The sequence below is a fragment of the Chiloscyllium plagiosum genome, chromosome 12 (genome assembly GCF_004010195.1).
Source record: "Chiloscyllium plagiosum isolate BGI_BamShark_2017 chromosome 12, ASM401019v2, whole genome shotgun sequence".
NCBI classification, from domain to species: Eukaryota; Metazoa; Chordata; class Chondrichthyes; order Orectolobiformes; family Hemiscylliidae; genus Chiloscyllium; species Chiloscyllium plagiosum.
Genome location: NC_057721.1, coordinates 10,447,124 through 10,466,102, shown reverse-complemented (window position 1 = coordinate 10,466,102; position 18,979 = coordinate 10,447,124). Strand labels below are relative to the sequence as shown.

General features: G+C 45.5%; 1 protein-coding gene across 7 annotated transcripts in view; it reads left to right on the top strand.

The window, feature by feature from the left end:
• Positions 1-15,887, top strand: part of mid1 (midline 1) — a 361,542-nt gene extending 345,655 nt beyond the window's left edge. For all 7 annotated transcript variants that reach the window (XM_043700454.1, XM_043700457.1, XM_043700455.1 and 4 more), the window contains 2 exons: positions 7,916-8,123; positions 11,891-15,887. In XM_043700454.1, coding sequence (XP_043556389.1) covers positions 7,916-8,123; positions 11,891-12,239 — 557 coding nt within the window. In that variant the 3' untranslated portion in view covers positions 12,240-15,887. The remainder of the gene's footprint in view (positions 1-7,915; positions 8,124-11,890) is intronic.
• The last annotated feature ends 3,092 nt before the right edge of the window (positions 15,888-18,979 follow it).

Sequence of the window (18,979 nt, the reverse complement as noted above, 5' to 3'; positions counted from 1 at the left end):
TATAGCACCTTCCCCTCCCACATCACTACGCCACCCCCCACGTCACTACACCACTACCACCCCTCCGACATCATGCCAATCGTTTATTATTTTATCGCCGCTTACTTTATACTTATTGTAATTCTCTGGTCACGTCTTATTCTTCTGCATCATACACGTGTGGCAAATAGGAACATGGGCCAATTGGCTCAACATCAATCTGGCCATTGTGTTTACAATGAAGTGTTCTTGCTTAATAATTACAGCAGGTATTTTATTCCCGTGCCAAACAGGCGCTGAAATCACAATGTTTAAAATAGATGGTCATCTTCTGGCCAGGAGGTTGTTGGCTCTTTAGCCAGGAAGCAATGAACCGACTGCCACTCCAGTGCCATCCTGAGGGATTGCTGCACTGTTTGAGTTGCCGCTTTTTCAATGAATCATTAAACTGAGGCCCAGTCTGCCCCTTCAGTGCCATTTTACATCCATCTGTTTCAAAGACAAGCAGAGGACATATCCCCAGTGTCCTGTGCAGTGTTTATGCCTCACATTCATTTGGAGGTGTAGTGGTTCTCATGAGGCCAGCCAGATTGATCTTATACAATGAGCTCCCTGCTTGGAGCTGTTACCCTGGTCCAATCGGGGAGCCCAGGCTGGCAGATATAAACAGGAGCATCAGATATCCTGTTCACTCTGACAGCAGGCTCTGAGAGAGTTGGATCAGTGTTCAGGATTCTCCACGTGTAAATAAAGGGTGACTTGGTGACAGGACACTGGCCTCTGTGGAGTTATTTCAGGTGATAGCAAACTCAAACATTCCTGGAAAAACGACACGTTTTATCAGAACTTTTTATTTTGACTCATCAGGACAATTCACAAGAATATCATAGAACAGAGAAAACAATATGAGAGGCTGGTAAATAGAGGCATTGCCATGGAGAAAGCACCAGTTAATGATCACTGACACCTAACAGCCAAACCCTGTTTAAACTTTAAACATGATTGCTCAAAGCTTTGTCCCTGGAAATGAACGTATTTCGAGCTGAAACAAGTGCAGTGTGTGTAAAATGTCCTTCTGTCTGCAAACACCAGGGCCCTGAGCATGAATAGATGTAGATTCCTCACTGACAGTGCAAAATTGGCTGTCCATATATTTCCGAGCAAACTCAAGATTATATCCAGCAAATGTTGGACACCGTGTTGAGAGTTTTACAAGGGCGGGCTGGTTTGGTATGATCAATGCCTTGTTTATTGTGAACTGCCGAAGGACTATGCTGTTTCATCTCAGTCTTTGGGATATATAGCCTATGTACCTGGCCTCTCACCAGAATATCCCACATTCCTCATTTGTGAGATGGGCAGAATGGCTTTTAGAGTTGATGGTAGCATCCTCTTACTGACAAAACACTAGTTGTGTTGTTCCTGTATAGTAGCAGCTGGAATTCACCTCTTGGTCCAAGTTTTGAGACATCTGATCTGAGGTAGATTGGACATTTTTCAGGATAATATTGTTGGCCTTAGACCTATTTGTGGGCAGCACGGTGGCACAGTGGTTAGCACTACTGCCTCACAGCGCCAGAGACCCGGGTTCAATTCCCGCCTTAGGCGACTGACTGTGTGGAGTTTGCACGTTCTCCCCGTGTCTGCGTGGGTTTCCTCCGGGTGCTCCGGTTTCCTCCCACAGTCCAAAGATGTGCAGGTCAGGTGAATTGGCCATGCTAAATTGCCCGTAGTGTTAGATTAGGGGTAAATGTAGGGGTATGGGTGGGTTGCGCTTCGGCGGGTCGGTGTGGACTTGTTGGGTAGAAGGGCCTGTTTCCACACTGTAAGTAATCTAATCTAATCTATTGGTGAATTTGCTTAATACGTAGCAAGAAATGATCTGTTCAAGGACATACCTCACACTATGGCGTTTATTTTAAATTCAAACTCATAGTGAAGAATTAACAAGACAAAAAGTTTCAACACCATGAGTCTTTCTTCGGCAATATCGCACCTTTTTAAAACTGACCATTTAATCATCATCTCGTTTTTTTCATTGGAGCTTGTTGTTTGGAAATTGTTTTGTAAGTTACAACACTAATTGACTATAGAGTCGTTTAGCATTTCCTGAGATTGTGGGCTGTACTTTAAATGTATAAGTTGAGAATGTGTTGCTAGAAAAGCCTGACCTGCTGCGCTTTTCCAGTAACACACTCTCAACTCTGATATCCAGCATCTGCAGACCTCACTGTCTCCTCCTTTAAATGTATAAGGCAAGTCTTTCATGCCTGTCTTTGTTAAAATAGTCCTGTTTCCTTAACAATGTGAGAAAGACAATGTGGATATTATGAAGAAGATCAGTAGACGATCACCACTTCCAAATTTAAAGCTCAAGCTATGTTTCAATGCTGATGGAACCAGTCTGGATAATGGTGTGAAGTTCAGGATTTCTGAATGTGTGACATCAGATATTTCAGTAAGACAGAACACCAGCAATTTCCAGGCTTGTTGGAAACCTTTACCTTACCCCAATGGCATGCTGTGGCATGCCATTAGGGTAGAATTTTCAAAGAGAAATTGTCTTGGTCTCCTATTGCAGCATTGACTGAGATTCCCCTCTTTGCCAGGGTAGACACCCCTTCTTATTCTGCTGTAGTTATTGGTGACAATTTGGGACATCTCTTTTCCTACAGAAAATCAACATCCTCCTATTTATGGAACTGATGTTGCGATTACTCCGTTTCTCATATTAGGGTACTCTTTTCGCCACTGCATGCTTTCCTTTGAACTTAAATGACTACTAATTGAATGATACTGCGAAATAAGTCCCCCATATAGTTGGGGATTCACTTGTCCAGTTTGCTGTTTAAATCCAATTGACCAAAGAGCAGATCCAATGAATAAACAGGTCATGAGAAGTACAAAACCTGCGAGGACGTCCAAACATATCATAGAATCCCTATAGTGTGGAAACAGGCCCTTTGGCCCAACAAGTCCACACCAACCCTCTGAAGACCAACCTACCCAGACCCATTCCCCTACCCTACATTTACCCCTGACTAATGCACCTAACCTCCACATCTCTGAACACTATGGACAACTTAGCATGGCCAATCCTCCTAACCTGCATGTCTTTGGATTGTGGGAGGAACCCCACCCAGAGACTGGGAGAATGTGCAAACTCCACACAGACAGTTGCCTGAGGCTGGAATCAAACCTGGGTCCCTGGCGCTGTGAGGCAGCAGTGCTAACCACTGAGCCACCGTGCCACCCTTATTTTACATTGTATTTGATAGATAAATGCTGATTTCGCTCGGGACCCCTGATCCTGGTACCTTGGGGAGAACCCATGTATGAGGCATGCTACTTTCATCTACATTTGTAACTTTAGGATATTTGTCTGGGCCAAGTGTCAGCAATCCCCACCGTTCTGCAAGGGAGGATGTTACGGTGTTGCTGTAGGTCTGAGAGGCTAGTCATAGTAACAATGGCTATCTGAGCTAGAGTCAAACTGTCACGGACAGGGCATATTGACCATAGTCTGGGCTTGCTGACTGGTACCCAACATTAGTATCTGAAGGATTCCAGTACCAAATGATAGTCTGAAGACATTATTTATCACCAGAAAAGGTAAACATCTTATTGAGCGAGGCTGTCTCATTTTAACAAAGAGTAACATAGTGGCTCAGTGGTTAGCACTGTTGCCTCACAGTACCTGGGACACGAGTTCGATTCCAGCCTCGGGCGACTGTCTGCGTGGAGTATGCACATTCTCTGCGTGGGTTTTCCCTGGGTGCTCCCGTTTCCTCCCATAGTCCAAAGAAGTGGCACATTGTGTTCAGTGGTTAGCACTGTTGCCTCACAGCACCAGGGACCTGGGTTCAATTCCAGCCTCGGATGACTGTGTGAAGTTTACACATTCTCCTTGTGTCTGCACGGGTTTCCTCCGGGTGCTCCGGTTTCCTCCCACAGTCCAAAGATGTGCAGGTCAGGTGAATTGGCCATGCTAAATTGCCCATGCTAAATTGCCCATAATGTTCAGGGATGTGCAGGTTAAGTGCATTAGTCAGGGGTAAATGTAGAGTAATAGGGTAGGGGAATGGGCTGCATCAGGCCTCTTCCAGCTCATTTAAATCATTTCCTAAGGGCTGCCCTTTTCATGTTTGTAATCATTTCCTTTTTCCCCATCCCCTTCTCCCCCACCTCTTTCCCCCCCCCACCTACCCACCCCCACTCCCCCATCCCCCCAAACCCCCTGAGCTTGGTCGAGGGGGAAAAGGACTAGAGATCTTGGGTTAACGTAAGGGAGCGGCCCATTTCTCAGGCACAAATCAGCCCAATCTTTAGACAGTCCCGAGGCCACATCTATCCATGAACCCACCACAAGTTTTCCACCAACGAATTACTCAAAGGACCGGTAAAGCTTAGCCATGACTTTGAGCTGACTATCAAACGGGCAAAAGTTTGGTGCCATACAGGTCAGTCAAGACAGGACTGTTTCCATGGTAACGGCCCCATGAAAAACCATTGTTTTCCTGCAATGAGGACAGACACTTGCAGAATCTGGAATGTTGGCCGTACAAAGCCAGCAACAAGGTGGGACTGCAGCATTGTTGTTCCCGAAAAACATTAGCATCAACAGAATGTGCATGTGTCTGTAAGCACTGGACACCTGCCCCTTCCTGATGAAGGGCTTTTGCCTGAAATGTTGATTTTCCTGCTCCCCGGATGCTGCCCGACCTGCTGTGCTTTTCCAGCACCACTCTAATCTAGACTCTGATCTCCAGCACCTGCAGTACCCACTTCTGCTTGCCCATCAGCCATGTTTTAGGAATTGCCCTCTTCCTATCTTGTGTTTACTGAATGTGACTTTGAAAGTGAACCTCAAAGGAGGAATAGAAAGTGGAATGCGATGGAAAGATTTATGGAAGCACTTGCAGAACCTAGAAGACATGTCTGGTAACATAAAGGCGATGGGAATGAGTTTACTTAGGAAGAGAAACAGAATTTGGAAACTGGGTTATAGAGAAAGGGGTGAATAAGGCCATCAAAGGAGCTGAATGTTTTACATTTGTGGCACTGGGAGATGAGTAGAAACAGAGATGATGGTGTGAGTTAGGAGACAAGTAGCAGATGGGCTGTGATGGCATTGTATAATGGGCTGTGATAGCGTGAAGAGGTTACAGGAGCTCAGTTGAAGATCAGATCAGGTTTCACAGTTCAGCTTAGCTTGAATCAGTGGCCGGAGAGGGGAACACAGTTGTTAGCAAGAGAACAGAGTTAATAGCAATCTTCAAAGATGCTCCAACAGAGGTCACCAAACTCAAAACATTAAGTTTGTTTTCTCTCCACAGATGCTGCCAGATGTCCTGAGTTTCTCCAGCATTCTCTGTTTTGTTTCAAAGATGCTGGGTTTGCCAGAACATATTCTTAAAATCCCACCGTACTTGGCCTTCGCCCTCACCCAAACCCTAGACCCATTAACAGCATCTGACTTTCTGATGAGCTGAACTCTTGCACCCTTTCAAAAGATCTTGTTTTCATTTATCTCCTGGACTGTTTGAAAGAGCTAATGGCCTTTAATATATGCAGCTGCAGTTCTGAGTGTGCTGGAGTAAAGCCAACCCTTCTGAGCAGAGCTGGTTCAGAGGAATGAGAAAGCTACGCAGATGTGTGCTATCCCTGAGCTCTTTATCAAGGTCTGATTTTAACCATTCCCAACCCAGCAAGCGGAATCTTCCCAGCCTGGCAGAGAATTCAAAGGCGGGGACACAGGAACGTGTTGGGGCAGTGACACCCCCTCCCCCACCTACCGACCTCCCAACGATCCTGTCAGAGGATTGGAGAGGGTGGGAGACGGTCACCTTGGCACCTGTTTGGGAGCTGTGAATGGCAGATTGATCCGAGTGGGCTCTCTGTTGGCCTCATCCCAGCGCCAGAGGGGACCCACATAAAGTGCGGAGCCTGTGGAGGCAGCTATCCAGCTGTGGGGTGGGTGACCATCATAGCCAAAGGCCCTGTGAGGTGGCTGTGGGAACTCCCCCCACTTGCCTCCATTTTGAGTCCTAGCTGCCCCCTTTGTTTCAGCAGCGTGTCTCCCAGTTGGCTGTCCTCGGCTGCAGATTGTCAGCCTCAGAAACCAACCTGCTCACCGTTTTTCGTTAAAAGGGGGAGATGGAGTGGGCCGCACTGTGGGGCCAGGCGTTGGAACTGGCCCCAGCAAACCAACCACAATCAAAACCAACAGGCGTTTGGATGCTGCTGCATTCATGGGGTCTGTCTTTGGGTGCTCCTGGCAGTCTTCAGAAATCTCAGAACTGAACCGAGACTCCCTTGGCCAGTCCAGGGCCAGATGGTTAGATTCATTTACACTCGTGTCTTGCGCAGGCTCCAAGTTTTGAGCAGCCCTGTTAGTCGTCCTTAAAGGAAAGAAAGACTCCGAAAAGACCTCAAAACCTGTTCGCAGTTGTTTTTTCCTTATCTCCTCCCTCACATATAAAGTGTGGGACACAGAACAGAGTAAAATTCAACAAGGCCCAATGGGCATAATTGACTGCAGGAGCTCGACTGAGCCACTTTGCTCCCAGGTTAAATTTAGTTCAGGCCTCGTATTCTCTCTATCCCAGCAGGTCTTGGCCCAGACGTTGCCATACACGCACCTTGGTTCCATATCTTTTGATGCCTTTATGCACAAAACCATCTTATCTATCTCAGCACAGAAGGCTTTGATTATCCCAGCATGTGCAACCACTTGGGGGTGAGAAAGAGAGATCCATATTTTTAGTGACAATGAGAATGTGAGTGCTGGTGAGAAGAGGCTAGCCGATGTTTAGCCTCCTGGATCATAAACCAACAGAAATGGTTAATCATATACTACCTCTTACACACAGCTTACAAAACCGTCACATGACCAATGAAAGCTTCTTAAGAGATACTTCAATGTGCATTGGGCAACAAATGAATTACGACTGCATTTATATAGCTCCCCTCAAGACCTCATGATACCCCAAACTGTGTTGAGCCAAAAAAAGACTGTTGAGTCACATTCATAATATAGGAGTCGTGGCTGCTTGTGTGTGCACAGCAAGATCCAACAGACTATAATGTGATCACGACCAATCATTCTGTTTTGTTTTAGATGATTTGGGGAGTGGGATACCCGGCAGATCTCTGCTTCTCTTCCTCAAGCTGTACCATTTGACATTGGTCAATCTACAATTGAGAGGGGAGAGGTGACATTGGTTTATAGCTTCATTCAAAAGACAGCACCTCTAGCTCCCCCCACCCATCCCCGAAACTGTGCTAGAGTTCTTGCTGAGGTTTCTGTACTCACGTTTCAGGAGTGGAACGTGAAGCCTCAACCTTCTGTCTCAGAGCAATGGTACTACCTGGTCAACCAGACCTGAGCACCTTGAAAGGCTGACTGCAGCTTGTAGTTTGAGGGGGGCCCCCGAGACTGAGCTGGACACAAAATCCCGGCTGAGTCTTCAATGCAGCGCTGAGCAAGGGCTGCAGTGTTGCAGCCATCTTTTCGATGCAGCGTTAAACTGAAATGCCGTCTGCTCTGTTGGGTGGAAGTCAAATACTCCATCGAAGAAAAGTGACAAAATTACCCTTGGCATTCTGGGCAATGTTCATCCTGTAATCGATATTTGTTTTAAAAAGAAACAAATTCCCTGATCGCTGCCACATTGGTCTTTGTGGAACCTTGCTGTGCAGAAGTGTGTTCCCTATGTCACAGCAGTGACCACTTCATTGGCTGGAGAGCACATTGGGGTAGCCCGAGGTCATGAAAGACGCCACCTAAATGCAGGTCTTTCCTGTGGATGGAAAGCAGTGCATGAGGCATGTCTGAGTGGCCGCTGGTAATGGGTGCTACCATGTTTTCCTACATCGATGGTAATGGCCTCTCCTTTCTTCTTGTACCTCACCCCCCCACCCCCACCACTCGTAGGCCAGCCGTTCAAGCTAGATCCCAAATCCGCACACAAGAAGCTGAAAGTCTCTCATGACAACCTGAGTGTGGAACGGGATGAAACCACCTCGAAGAAGAGCCACACTCCAGAGCGTTTCACCAGCCAAGGGAGCTACGGGATAACCGGCAACGTCTACATTGACAGCGGCCGCCATTACTGGGAGATCCTCATTGGAGGAAGCACATGGTGAGAGCACGTACTGCAGTGGGGTTGAACAATGTTGTTAGCTGTGTCCTGTGTTAGTCATATTGCTGAAACTGATACCAGCTTTGTCCTGATTCTGTGGTCTCTGGAATATATCCTGAGACTCCCCTCCCTAACAGCACTGCAGAAGCCTTCACTACATGGACTGAGCTGGCTTACGGAGGTGGCTCACTGCCACTTTCTCAAGGGTAACTTCTCGAGTATATATACAGGAGCTAATTTGTCCACCAGACGCAATAGTCTCTAACAAAGCATGTCTACGTGTCTTCTCTTTTCCACACCCCCATTTCCAAGCTTGCCCAAATGGTTGTTTCCTTTTTCTTGCACTTGTTATGAGTACAGGGATGTAACAGGACTGATATAACCCCCTCCTCTATAATTGAAAAGGGAATGGAAGTCATAGATTATCTAGGAGAGGCCTAGTGTAGGTTTGAGGCTAAATTACACCCTAAGACTATATTTGTAAATGTGGGGAACTGGCTGTTGAATCAGGTGCATCTGGTCTTCCAGCTTATTTTTGCTGCAACAGGTATCTAATTTTTGCAGAACAAAAGACAGTCTTTTTGCCAAAGCTTTTAGCCTTGCCATCATCTGGACAGTGCGCAAGAATACCAGCTAAAGAGGAAACTGCGCATTTATATGGCATGAGAGGAGGGATTGGCATGTAGAAGGACTACATGCCAATTTGGTAGAGGTGATGCTATGAAGAATGCACCAGTTAATGATGATTGACAGTTATCTGCTCGGGTTTGTTAAAATTCTGAACTAGACAGGTTCACCAACTATCTCATTTCAGTAATACTAGAGTTCTGTACGCCCAAACAACCAAATATCTGATTGGATCTGAAGTACAACAAAGTGATGCACACAAACGAGTTAGCATATCTGCCAGCAGGTTATGTTTACAGAACCGAGAGTGGCTCTGAAGTAACTGGGAACAGCTGCCTTAATACAATGACTTTTGCAATGGAGACAAGTACCTTTTTGAAAGGCTTTGTTCCTTCTTTTGCATTTGCATTCGTGAGAGGTCACTCTGGGACTGTGTTAAGCAGGAGCTGTGTTTGTCTGGGCAGACTCAGAATGTGGCCTTGGTATTCAAGATGGTCCGATGCCGAAGTAATCCCAAGTGCAAAGCCTTTACTGGAGACAGCAGCTATGTAAGCTCGATCTCAGCCAGCATCGCCATCCCTTCCCCTGACCTTGCAGCCAAACTGCCCAGAACCCAGGCTTCCCAAAAGAGCTTCCTGTTTGCGGATTGGTTGGACATTGATGCGGTGTAGCTGGAGGAATTTCAAGTGGAACATTACACTTCCCACTGGAAACCCCTGAGGCCATTCAGTTTGGCCTCAAGTAATATTGCCTCAACGTCGTCACTAATTTCAGAACAGTCCAGCATTGTTCACTCCTCTATTTTTATGTTTCCCAGATTGCCATAAAGTGATGGAGTTCTTTTCTTTTCTCAGTCTTCTCAGGCAATGTGCTTTCCTGTGGTAATCGAAATGGTTTCTTTGTAATACAGTAATTTGATAAGCCATTCCCTCCCTGTAGTATTATGGGAAGTTAATATGCTAATAATGATGACGCGACTCTGACACTAGCCGACTAGGATTCAAAAGGGAGCAGGATGGAAATGCTATACAGAGAGCTAGAATTACTAGTGAAGTGTTAATAAATAGTTTATACAAAGTGAGAGTGTGGATCATAAAATCCTTAAACAGGCCCTTCAGCCCAACAAGTCCACACTGACCCACCGAAGAGTAACCCACCCAGACCCATTCCCTTACCCTAATGCAACTAACCTCCACAGTCCCGAACACTATGGGCAATTTAACATAGCCAATTCACCTAACCTGCACACAAGAAGCTGGAAGGAGGAAGCCTACAGAGACACGGGGAGAATGTGCAAACTCCACACAGACAGTCAACCGAGGCTGGATCCCTGGTGCTGTGAGGCAGCAGTGCTAACCACTGAGCCACCGTGGGATGGTGATGCTGCCTGAGATCGAGCTTACACAGCTGCTGTCTCCAGTAACTGACACTCAAGGCTTTGCACTTGGATTTACTTCGGCATCGGAGATTATTTTTAAATAAGGAAAGGTTGGAGTGGCTTCAAATAGTGTAGGACACCCAATGTCCAAGGGACCCATGGTAGATAAAATCCCAGAAGGGGCAATGTTGGAGCCTTACGCCTTTAGGAGTAATGATGTGGAGTGTATTGTATAGTCTGCTAGCTTCAGTATTCACCCAAAGCGCTCCTCACTGCCATGGCATCTACTGTTCCACAACATTATTCCTCAGGTAAATTGTTTCCAGCAAATCACAAACAAAAACCCTTCAGCATTGATTTAAGACCTCCTTCACTGTAAGTCACTTATTCACAACAGCTTTTCTGTGCAGTCGACTATAGCTTCTTCACAACGCTTTGAGATCCACTTCAGACACTTGAGAACACCATCTCCAGGCTGACACCCTCTTTAAAGATACTCAGTAAAACCCAACTCTTTGCTCAAGGCTTTAGTCACTCTGTCCTGGTGCTCTCTTCATTAGCTGGGCATCAGCCTTTGTCAAATAGCACTTCCACATAGTGCTTTGTGAAGATTTACATAGTTAACGTTGTTACAGAAATGCAGAAGGTTCGCTACATGGATATCCTAAATAGGCATGTGTGAAAAGTGTGAATTTGACAGGGTGACCTCCTGTCTGCCAGCAGACTTTGTGAAATACGTTCTCCTAGCCAATTATAGTTTGCCTGTTTCCAAGGAAACCAACTCTTTCTTTTTGTAGGAGAGGGTACGGGAGAGAAGGCAATGTATATGTGAGTTATTTCTCAAACTCTCCTCTCTGACACACCACAAGGTGGTCTTGAGAACTTGCTGTGGTTTCCTGTCCATGCTTTGTAATTTACAGCAGCCTGAAGCAGCCCACTCTGAGCACAACCTCCTCATGTCTGCTCTCACAGATTTTACAGTAAACATAGGAACAGACAGAGGCCATTCATCCCTTTCAACCTATCCTGTCTCCATATCGCCTCACATTTGTTGTTCGCAAAGACCGACTGGAGTCAGATTTAAAATGATGAATTGAGAGTCCACCAGTTTGTGTCTGAGGTGAGCATCCCACCACCCACTGAATGAGGCACCTAGTGTTTCCTGTATTTTCTGACGAAGGGCAGTTCTCAATTTAAGGGTATATTATTTTGTTGTAATTTGCCTGACTGGTGGAAAAGATTCATTCTGTCTACTCTATCAATTCCTTTCAAAACCCTAAAACCTTCATCAAATTACCCTTTGCCCTTCTGTCATTTCGAATCCAGTTTATGTAATCTCCCCACATAATCCACTCCTTGGAGGCCTGGAAACATTCAAGTGAATCTCTGCTGCATTCCTGCCAGTCTGAGTGTAAAACGGGGTGCCTAGAACTGTACCAAATATCCCAATGTGGTCTAACCAGAGCCAAGTATAGTTATGGGAAATCTTCCTCTTCACTGGCTGATCTGTACGTAAACTTAGTTGGCCCGCGTTGGTTCTATATTGCTTGGTAGCTATACCTGTCATCGTTTAAGGGGAAGCTAGATATGTGGACGGGAGAAGATGATAGAAGGTTATTCTGAAAGAGTAAGGTAAAGGAGACCTTCGTGATACATAAATCTCTGTGGATTGAATGGCCTTTGCTTGGGCTGTGAGTTCAGCGTCATGTGGCTAGAAGCAGAGCAGCTGCGGAGAGTAAAACCATTTTAATTTTATTTCCAGGTATGCAATTGGGATCGCATACAAGTCCGCACCAAAACATGAGTGGATTGGGAAGAACGCCTTCTCCTGGGTCTTTTGCCGGTGTAATAATAGCTGGGTTGCAAGGCACAATAGCAAGGAGATACCTGTGGAGCCCTCACCCCACCTCCGACGCTTGGGTCTTTTGCTGGACTACGACAATGGATCTTTGTCCTTCTACGATGCCGTTAATGCTCAGCACCTGTACACCTTTGACATTGCATTTGTTCAGCCTGTGTGCCCCACCTTCACTGTGTGGAACAAAGCCCTCACAGTCTTAACTGGTCTTCCTATACCGGATCACCTGGATTGCACAGAACAGGTACCTTAGTCGGCATGTGGTGAGCGAGGACTACAGTTCCTTGCCTTTTCAATGGGAGTGCGTTGCACAGTTGACTGGAACTGCCTTATCCAATCAGACTTCATCTCAGTGTCCAGGTCTAGCTGGGAGTTAAAACAAAACACTCTGCACTCCCCCCCACATCAGTGAGCTCCCATCAGCTCAGTTCCTGGGTATATTTTCCTCTTGCTCTCAGCTGTTCTTTGTATTTGTGTCCTTACCTCCCAGTCGTCCTTTAAGACGGCCGGTTCTAGTCAGAAAATGAGGACGGAAAGCTCGTCAGGCAGCCAGATTGCACTGCCCTCCTCAGAAACCTGGGTGGGGGGTTTAATTGATCCACAATGTCGATTGTTGCATCTGCACCCCCCCCCTCCCCCCCCCCCCCCCCAACAGGACTTTGCGAAGCTTGGGAAGCCAGGGTGCAAAGTTAAATAGCTTGAGGTAGTTGGGCCTCTCCCTGTGCTGCTTCCAGCATTTATCACCAGCATTGGTGTTTCCTGATTGTGTTGCTAGTCTTGACCCAAACTGTTTCGCTATCACTTTGTGATGTAACTCTGCTTGCAACAGGGACCTGACCTAACCCTGTCTGCTCCTGCTAACCCATTCCCTCTGATGGCTCACAGGCCCACCCAGACTTCCAGCTGTCCAACCCATTTGTCAGTTTTATTTATTTAATTTATCCCTTCCAAAAGAGGAACAAGATGTTGGATATCATCCAATTCTTTCTGGATACAAGGTATGTCAGCTGTAATTCCAATTCCAATCCCATGCAGAGTTGAAAGCTGGTTTGGGTCCGTGGTTGTGGTGTTGGGTGAGATTGGCCTTATTGGAAGAAGCCACATGGGTAAACTCCTCTTGCGCTAAACCTGTTATTTTCGAGCACTCCCAGACGCCCAAAATCTGCAGCATCTTTTATTTTGACAAGGCTTATTTCCTGTAACAACTGGCAGGTCAGAACCCGCACTTTCTCCCCTCTGTTTTCTCAGTCAGGACTTTACCATGTCACCACGACGCCGACTTGAACACGGCTATTTCCTTCCTTGCTGAATAATTTTTCAACCCTTTTGCCAACGGGAGTGAGCTGTGGGAATAATAATTCCATCTTTACAACCTCTTTTGTTTGGAGCTTCGGAATGGAGAGAGGGTGGGCAATCAAGGGCAGGGCTTCATATTCCTGAAGTGTAAATCTGGTGCCCATTAGCCTGTGCCCCAACTTTGGCTAATGCTGATGAGCACTCCAGCCTGTTCCACCCGCACACCCATGTTTACTTTTATACTCGCTTTACCACCCCCCCCCCGCCCCAGAGGAAATTATACCCATTAATGTTCCACATATGGCTCCAACACTCCTTTATTTTGTACTCACTCATATAGGGGGATTTATAAATTATTTATATAAAATGGTTGTTTTTTTTGGACTAAAATTGTAGAACTCTTTTTGCTTTTGCACATTCAATGTTTACTATCGTATTTATGTGTAGGTGATTTGTTGGGGAGTTGAAATATATGAAAAGAAAATTAAGAGAGAGACTATGGATTTTCCAACGGGGCTGTTAAGAACTTTTGTATCGATTAACAGGAAGCTGTTCTGGACACAGTGTGCAGTGAATGATAAGGTTCATTCCAATTATAGATCGTTCTCTCGACATAGCAAATGTGCAACAAAAGCTAAACTGAGCTGAACTGGCCTTTAAAGAGACAATATCTTGTTTATACACAACTGCACATCGAGGTGGACCTCGCTAGTGTCTCTGCACACAGTGAGGACATACAGAGGTTCGTTCATATCCGAGATCTGGTACTCTGATCTGATTTCGGTGGTCAAGTTGGGAACCTCTTCTGTTTTTAGTGGGACGTGACTTTAATATGAAATTGTATGTTGGTTTAAGTAATTGCTATGGGGACATCCGTATCATTGGCCTGGCGCAATCAGATTTGGGTGCGGCATCTCAAATAGAGTACGGGCCTCAGAAATCAGCTGAGTTTATCGAAGGGCAAGGGTTAAATTAGCAGGAGGGGTTGGGTAGACTTGGTTTGTATTTCCCCGGAGCTGTTGAAGATTGAGAATCACTGAACTGGAGCTCTACATTGATTTGATATGGTGGGTGGAAAGCAACTGTGAGAAGTCCAGGACCAGATTGACAGAATCTGGAAATTAAACACAGGCTATCTAAGGGAGAAATCTTTCCTTGCAGAGGGTGGTAGAAATCTGAAACCTGTCACTCAAAAGGCTGTTAAATTGAGATTTTCAAGACTGAGTTTGTTCAGTTCTTGTTGGGTTAGAACACTGAAGGGTATGGCGCAAGGCAAAGTAAATGGAATTGAGATACAGAGCAGCCGTCATCTTAACTGAATGTCAGAGCAGGTTAGAGGGGCTGAATGGCCTCTTGTCCCAATGTTTATGTATCATAAAAATCTTGTTATTGCAGCTCATTGAACATTACAACAGGATACACACATTATAAAACGTGGTAAACCATTCAGTTGGGATTTAAAGGGATATTGCCTCTTTAAAGTTGTGTCAATCTCAAATTAATCCAATGTTCATTTGTATCTCCACTGTGAACATTTGTTGCTTGCTGCAGTTTTCATTTTTAAAATGAGCCAGTTCTGAAATGCATGTTGCATGAAAATACAGTTGTGTCTCATTGCAGAACTGAGCACATCTCTGGGCCTTATGCTGCCTCTGTTTCAAGAACCCTGTGACAATTTCTGTAAAACTGAGGTGGTTTGTCTGACTTGGGCCAAGGCTGCAGATCAGAGGACAAAGGTACTAGATTGCAAGTGAATCTCTGAAATGAGACTGCACACAAGGAGTTAATAGGGAAATAAATTAATGTCAGTGTTGCACTGCAAAACAGTCTTTTTAAAAAAAAACTGAGTGACTACCATTGAATGTCGCCACTGTTATTGCAAGTTTTCAAAGGAAATTGTTCCTCACTGATTGATTACCTTTTGGACTGAGGAAGATGACTGAGTACCTCAGGAGCAAAAAAAAGACTGTCAGGAGTCCAGGAACTGCATTACTTTGCAAACTGGTTTTAAAAAGGCAAGACAAATGGACTTAAACATATCCAGTTACAAATCCCGCATGTAATTGAACTCCTGGGAATGAATGCAAGGTGCACTGTGGTGTTAGGATGCCGAATTCAGGCATTGAAGCAGGTAACACAATCTGTTTGTGGATGACGTCGCAATGACCTCTGTTTGATTGTGCTGGTTACTGCGCGGAAAGGCACATTATCTTCTGCTAATCAGTGGAGCCTCTGGACTGCAAACTGCAACGGTCACTTCAAGCTGGACTACAAAATGAGCCGTTCAGTATGAGCCAACACATTCCTTCCTGTGGACTGCTAATGATTAACATGCTCAGTAATAAAGTTGGCATTTGGACAATTGCATTGCACTCCACTGTGGAGGCTGCTCCCCTTCACTGTTGTTTTTCATCAACTTAGACACAGCTCAGTGGCTGGAGGGACATTTTCATGTATTCAGTGTCAATAGACGCACTCTACCATCAGCTTGATTTTTTTTTGTTCTTTATGATTTTAATGAAGCAGCCCGTGTTTTTTTTTATATTTTGCAGTACTGAATTCAATCCCTGATTCCAGAATAAAGGACTATTCATGTCGAGTCCAATTTCTTTGTGTGTGCGCACCAGATTTTGTTTATCAAGATTAAACCAGCAGCCCAGAATGTCGAAGCGTTGTGTTTAGTATCAAGCAGAGTGGTGGGAGGTAATGAATTTCTCAAATTGGTGTCAGCATTGATCGCATTCTCCCACTGCACAGGCTTGATGCGGGGGTGCTGCACTGTTGCAGGGACTGTCTTTGACACAAAATCTTAAACCAAGGGTCCTTCTGACTTCCGAGGTGGACGGGAAAGATTTCATGGGAGACAAGGCTGGAAGAACGCAGCAAGCCGGGCAGCATTAGGAGGTGGAGAAGTCAATATTTCAGGTGTAATCCTTTTTCAGGCTGACTTCTGCACCTCCTGATGCTGCCTGGCTTGCTGTGTTCTTCCAGCCCCCTGCTTGTCTACCTTGGATTCCAGCATCTGCAGTTATTCCCTCCAGGGAAGATTTCATGATGCTGCTCAGTGAAGCATCGGGCTGGTATGCGTCTCTCAACCAAAATCATGAGAACAGATGGCCTTGCCGTTATCGCTGGCAGGGCGGAGAACAGGTGAGACTTTGCTGTGTGCAAATAGCAGCCATGGACAAGGAACTACCTTTCAAAGGCTGTCAAGCAGTTTGGATGATGCTGTGTCAAACAGACACAAGAAATTATTGGAGAAACAGCAGGTCTGGCAGCATCTGAGGAGAGAGACAGAGAGACACAGTTAACATTTTGAGTCAAAAAATGACGGAGACACTGAGTTTCTCTAGCGATTTGTTTTTGTTTGTTTCAGGTCGCCAAAGATCCGCAGTTCTTTGCTGGATGAGGTTGAGTATGTGAAAGATTTGTCAGTTGGGTGGCATGATGGCTCAGTGGTTAGCACTGCTGCCTCACAGCACGAGGGTCTAGGGTTCGATTCCAGTCTCTGGGTGACTGTGTGGAGTTTGCACACTTGCCCTATGTTTCCTTTGGTTGTTCTGGTTTATGGGCGGTGCGGTGGCTAAGTGGTTAGCACTGCTGCCTCACAGCACCAAGGTCCCAGGTTTGATTCCAGCCTCGGGCGACTGTCTGTGTGAAGTTTGCACATTCTCCCCGTGTCTGCATGGGGATGCTCTGGTTTCCTCCCACAATCCAAAGATGTGCAGGTCAGGTGAACTGGCCATGCTAAATTGCCCGTACTGTTAGGTGCATTAGTCAGAGGGAAATAGGTCTGGGTGGGTTACTCTTCAGAGGGCCGGTGTGGACTGGTTGGACCGAAGGGCTTGTTTCCACACTGTAGGGAATCTAATCTAATCTAAGTTCTTTCTATCCTCACAGAGACTTTTGTTATGTACAGTTCACCTGCTTTAAGTGTATGGTTTCTTGATATCAGATTGGTAAAAACTAGCTCTACATACCTAACCTTGTGGAAATTTCACCCTAGCTGATTCCTGATCCCCACACATTTGAAACATGTGGTGACTTGATGTAGAAGATCAATTAACCCTTTCTCTTACCTTTGAGAAACCTTTCTGCAAATTGGTGTGGTTTAGCTTCTTTCATGGAGGTAGCTGATAGGTGTTATTTCTGAGTGACCCAGTTAACATGCTTGTTGGAAATGGAGCACCATCGTTAACATGAAAGGAAACTTTTCCTCGTGCTTCCAGTAGTTTGTTTGAAGTGTTGGTAAATTACATTATTAGAACAGCTCATTCTCAAGATGATTTCAGTGTTGAAAATTTGAGAGTGTGGTGCTGGAAAAGCACAGCAGGTCAGGCAGTATTCGAGGAGCAAGAGAATCGATGTTTCGGGCATAAGCCCTTCATCAGGAAACGTTGATTCTCCTGCTCCTCGGATGCTGCCTGACCGGCTGTGCTTTTCCAGCACCACACTCTCGACTCTGATCTCCAGCATCTGTAGTTCTCACTTTCTCCTCCAATGTTTAAAAGGCATTTGGATAGGTACATGAATATGAAAGATTTAGAGGGATACAGGCCAGGAGCAGGCAAGTGGGACTAGTTAGGTTGGGATTATGTTTGGCAGGGACTGGTTGGACCGGAGGGTCAGTTTCCATGCTGTGTGACTCTATAATTCTATGAAATCTTTGCTGTCAAAGCCACTGTGTATTGACCATTTCTATTGGTCTGAAGAATATGGCAGAGGGCTGTCATCTTCAGGGATGTGGGACAAGGGCAGGGATTAGTGCCTATTTAGTGGTAGTTACGTTGGTGCAGACTCAATGGGTCTTTTCTGCGCTCCATGAATCTTGAACCATTTTGATCCGATATACAGGCTGACACGGCCATGGGAGGGGGGTGGGGGGGAATGAAAAGCCTTGCTTTACTAAGGGATGGGAGGCACATCTGATCAGATGAGGAAGACTCACTCCTTTACCTAAAGGGGGGATTTGAATCCAAAATTCTGGAGCTGAGGATTGCAATTGCTTCAGGAGATAATGGTGAAGGTAGGGAGACATGGGAGGGGGGTGGGGGAATGCAAAGCCTTGCTTTACTAAGGGATGGGAATCACATCTGATCAGATGAGGAAGACTCACTCCTTTACCTAAAGGAGGGATTTGAATCCAAAATTCTGGAGCTGAGGATTGCAATTGCTTCAGGAGATAATGGTGAAGGTATAGAGAGAGAGAGAGAGAGAGAGAGAGAGAGATGTGCTTGAAAATTAATCCCGGGTGTGTGGTAATTCTGTCACTTTTAGACTGACTGTCAGAATTCAGCTCTAAGAATACAACAATGAGTGCATCTCCTGCCCCACACCCCCCAACCACCCACATCAAAAGATATATTCTCGTTTGCCATTTATTGAGATCATAACTGAACGGCTAGTCCTCAACTCCATGTTCCTGCCTTTTCCCCATAATTATTGAAAATCTGTATCACAGCTTCGAATATATATAGTCACTGTCTGCCACTCAGAAAAAGATCCATTTATTCCTAAATTGTTTCCTATCTGCTCAATCTATTTCAGTACATGCCACACACTTTAATTTTGCATACTAATCTCTTACCTGGCACATTATCAAAAGCCAGCTAAAGGTCGAAGTAAACCACATCCACTGGATTCCCCTTATCAACTCTACTAGTTACATTCTCAAAATTCCAGATTTACCAAGCATGA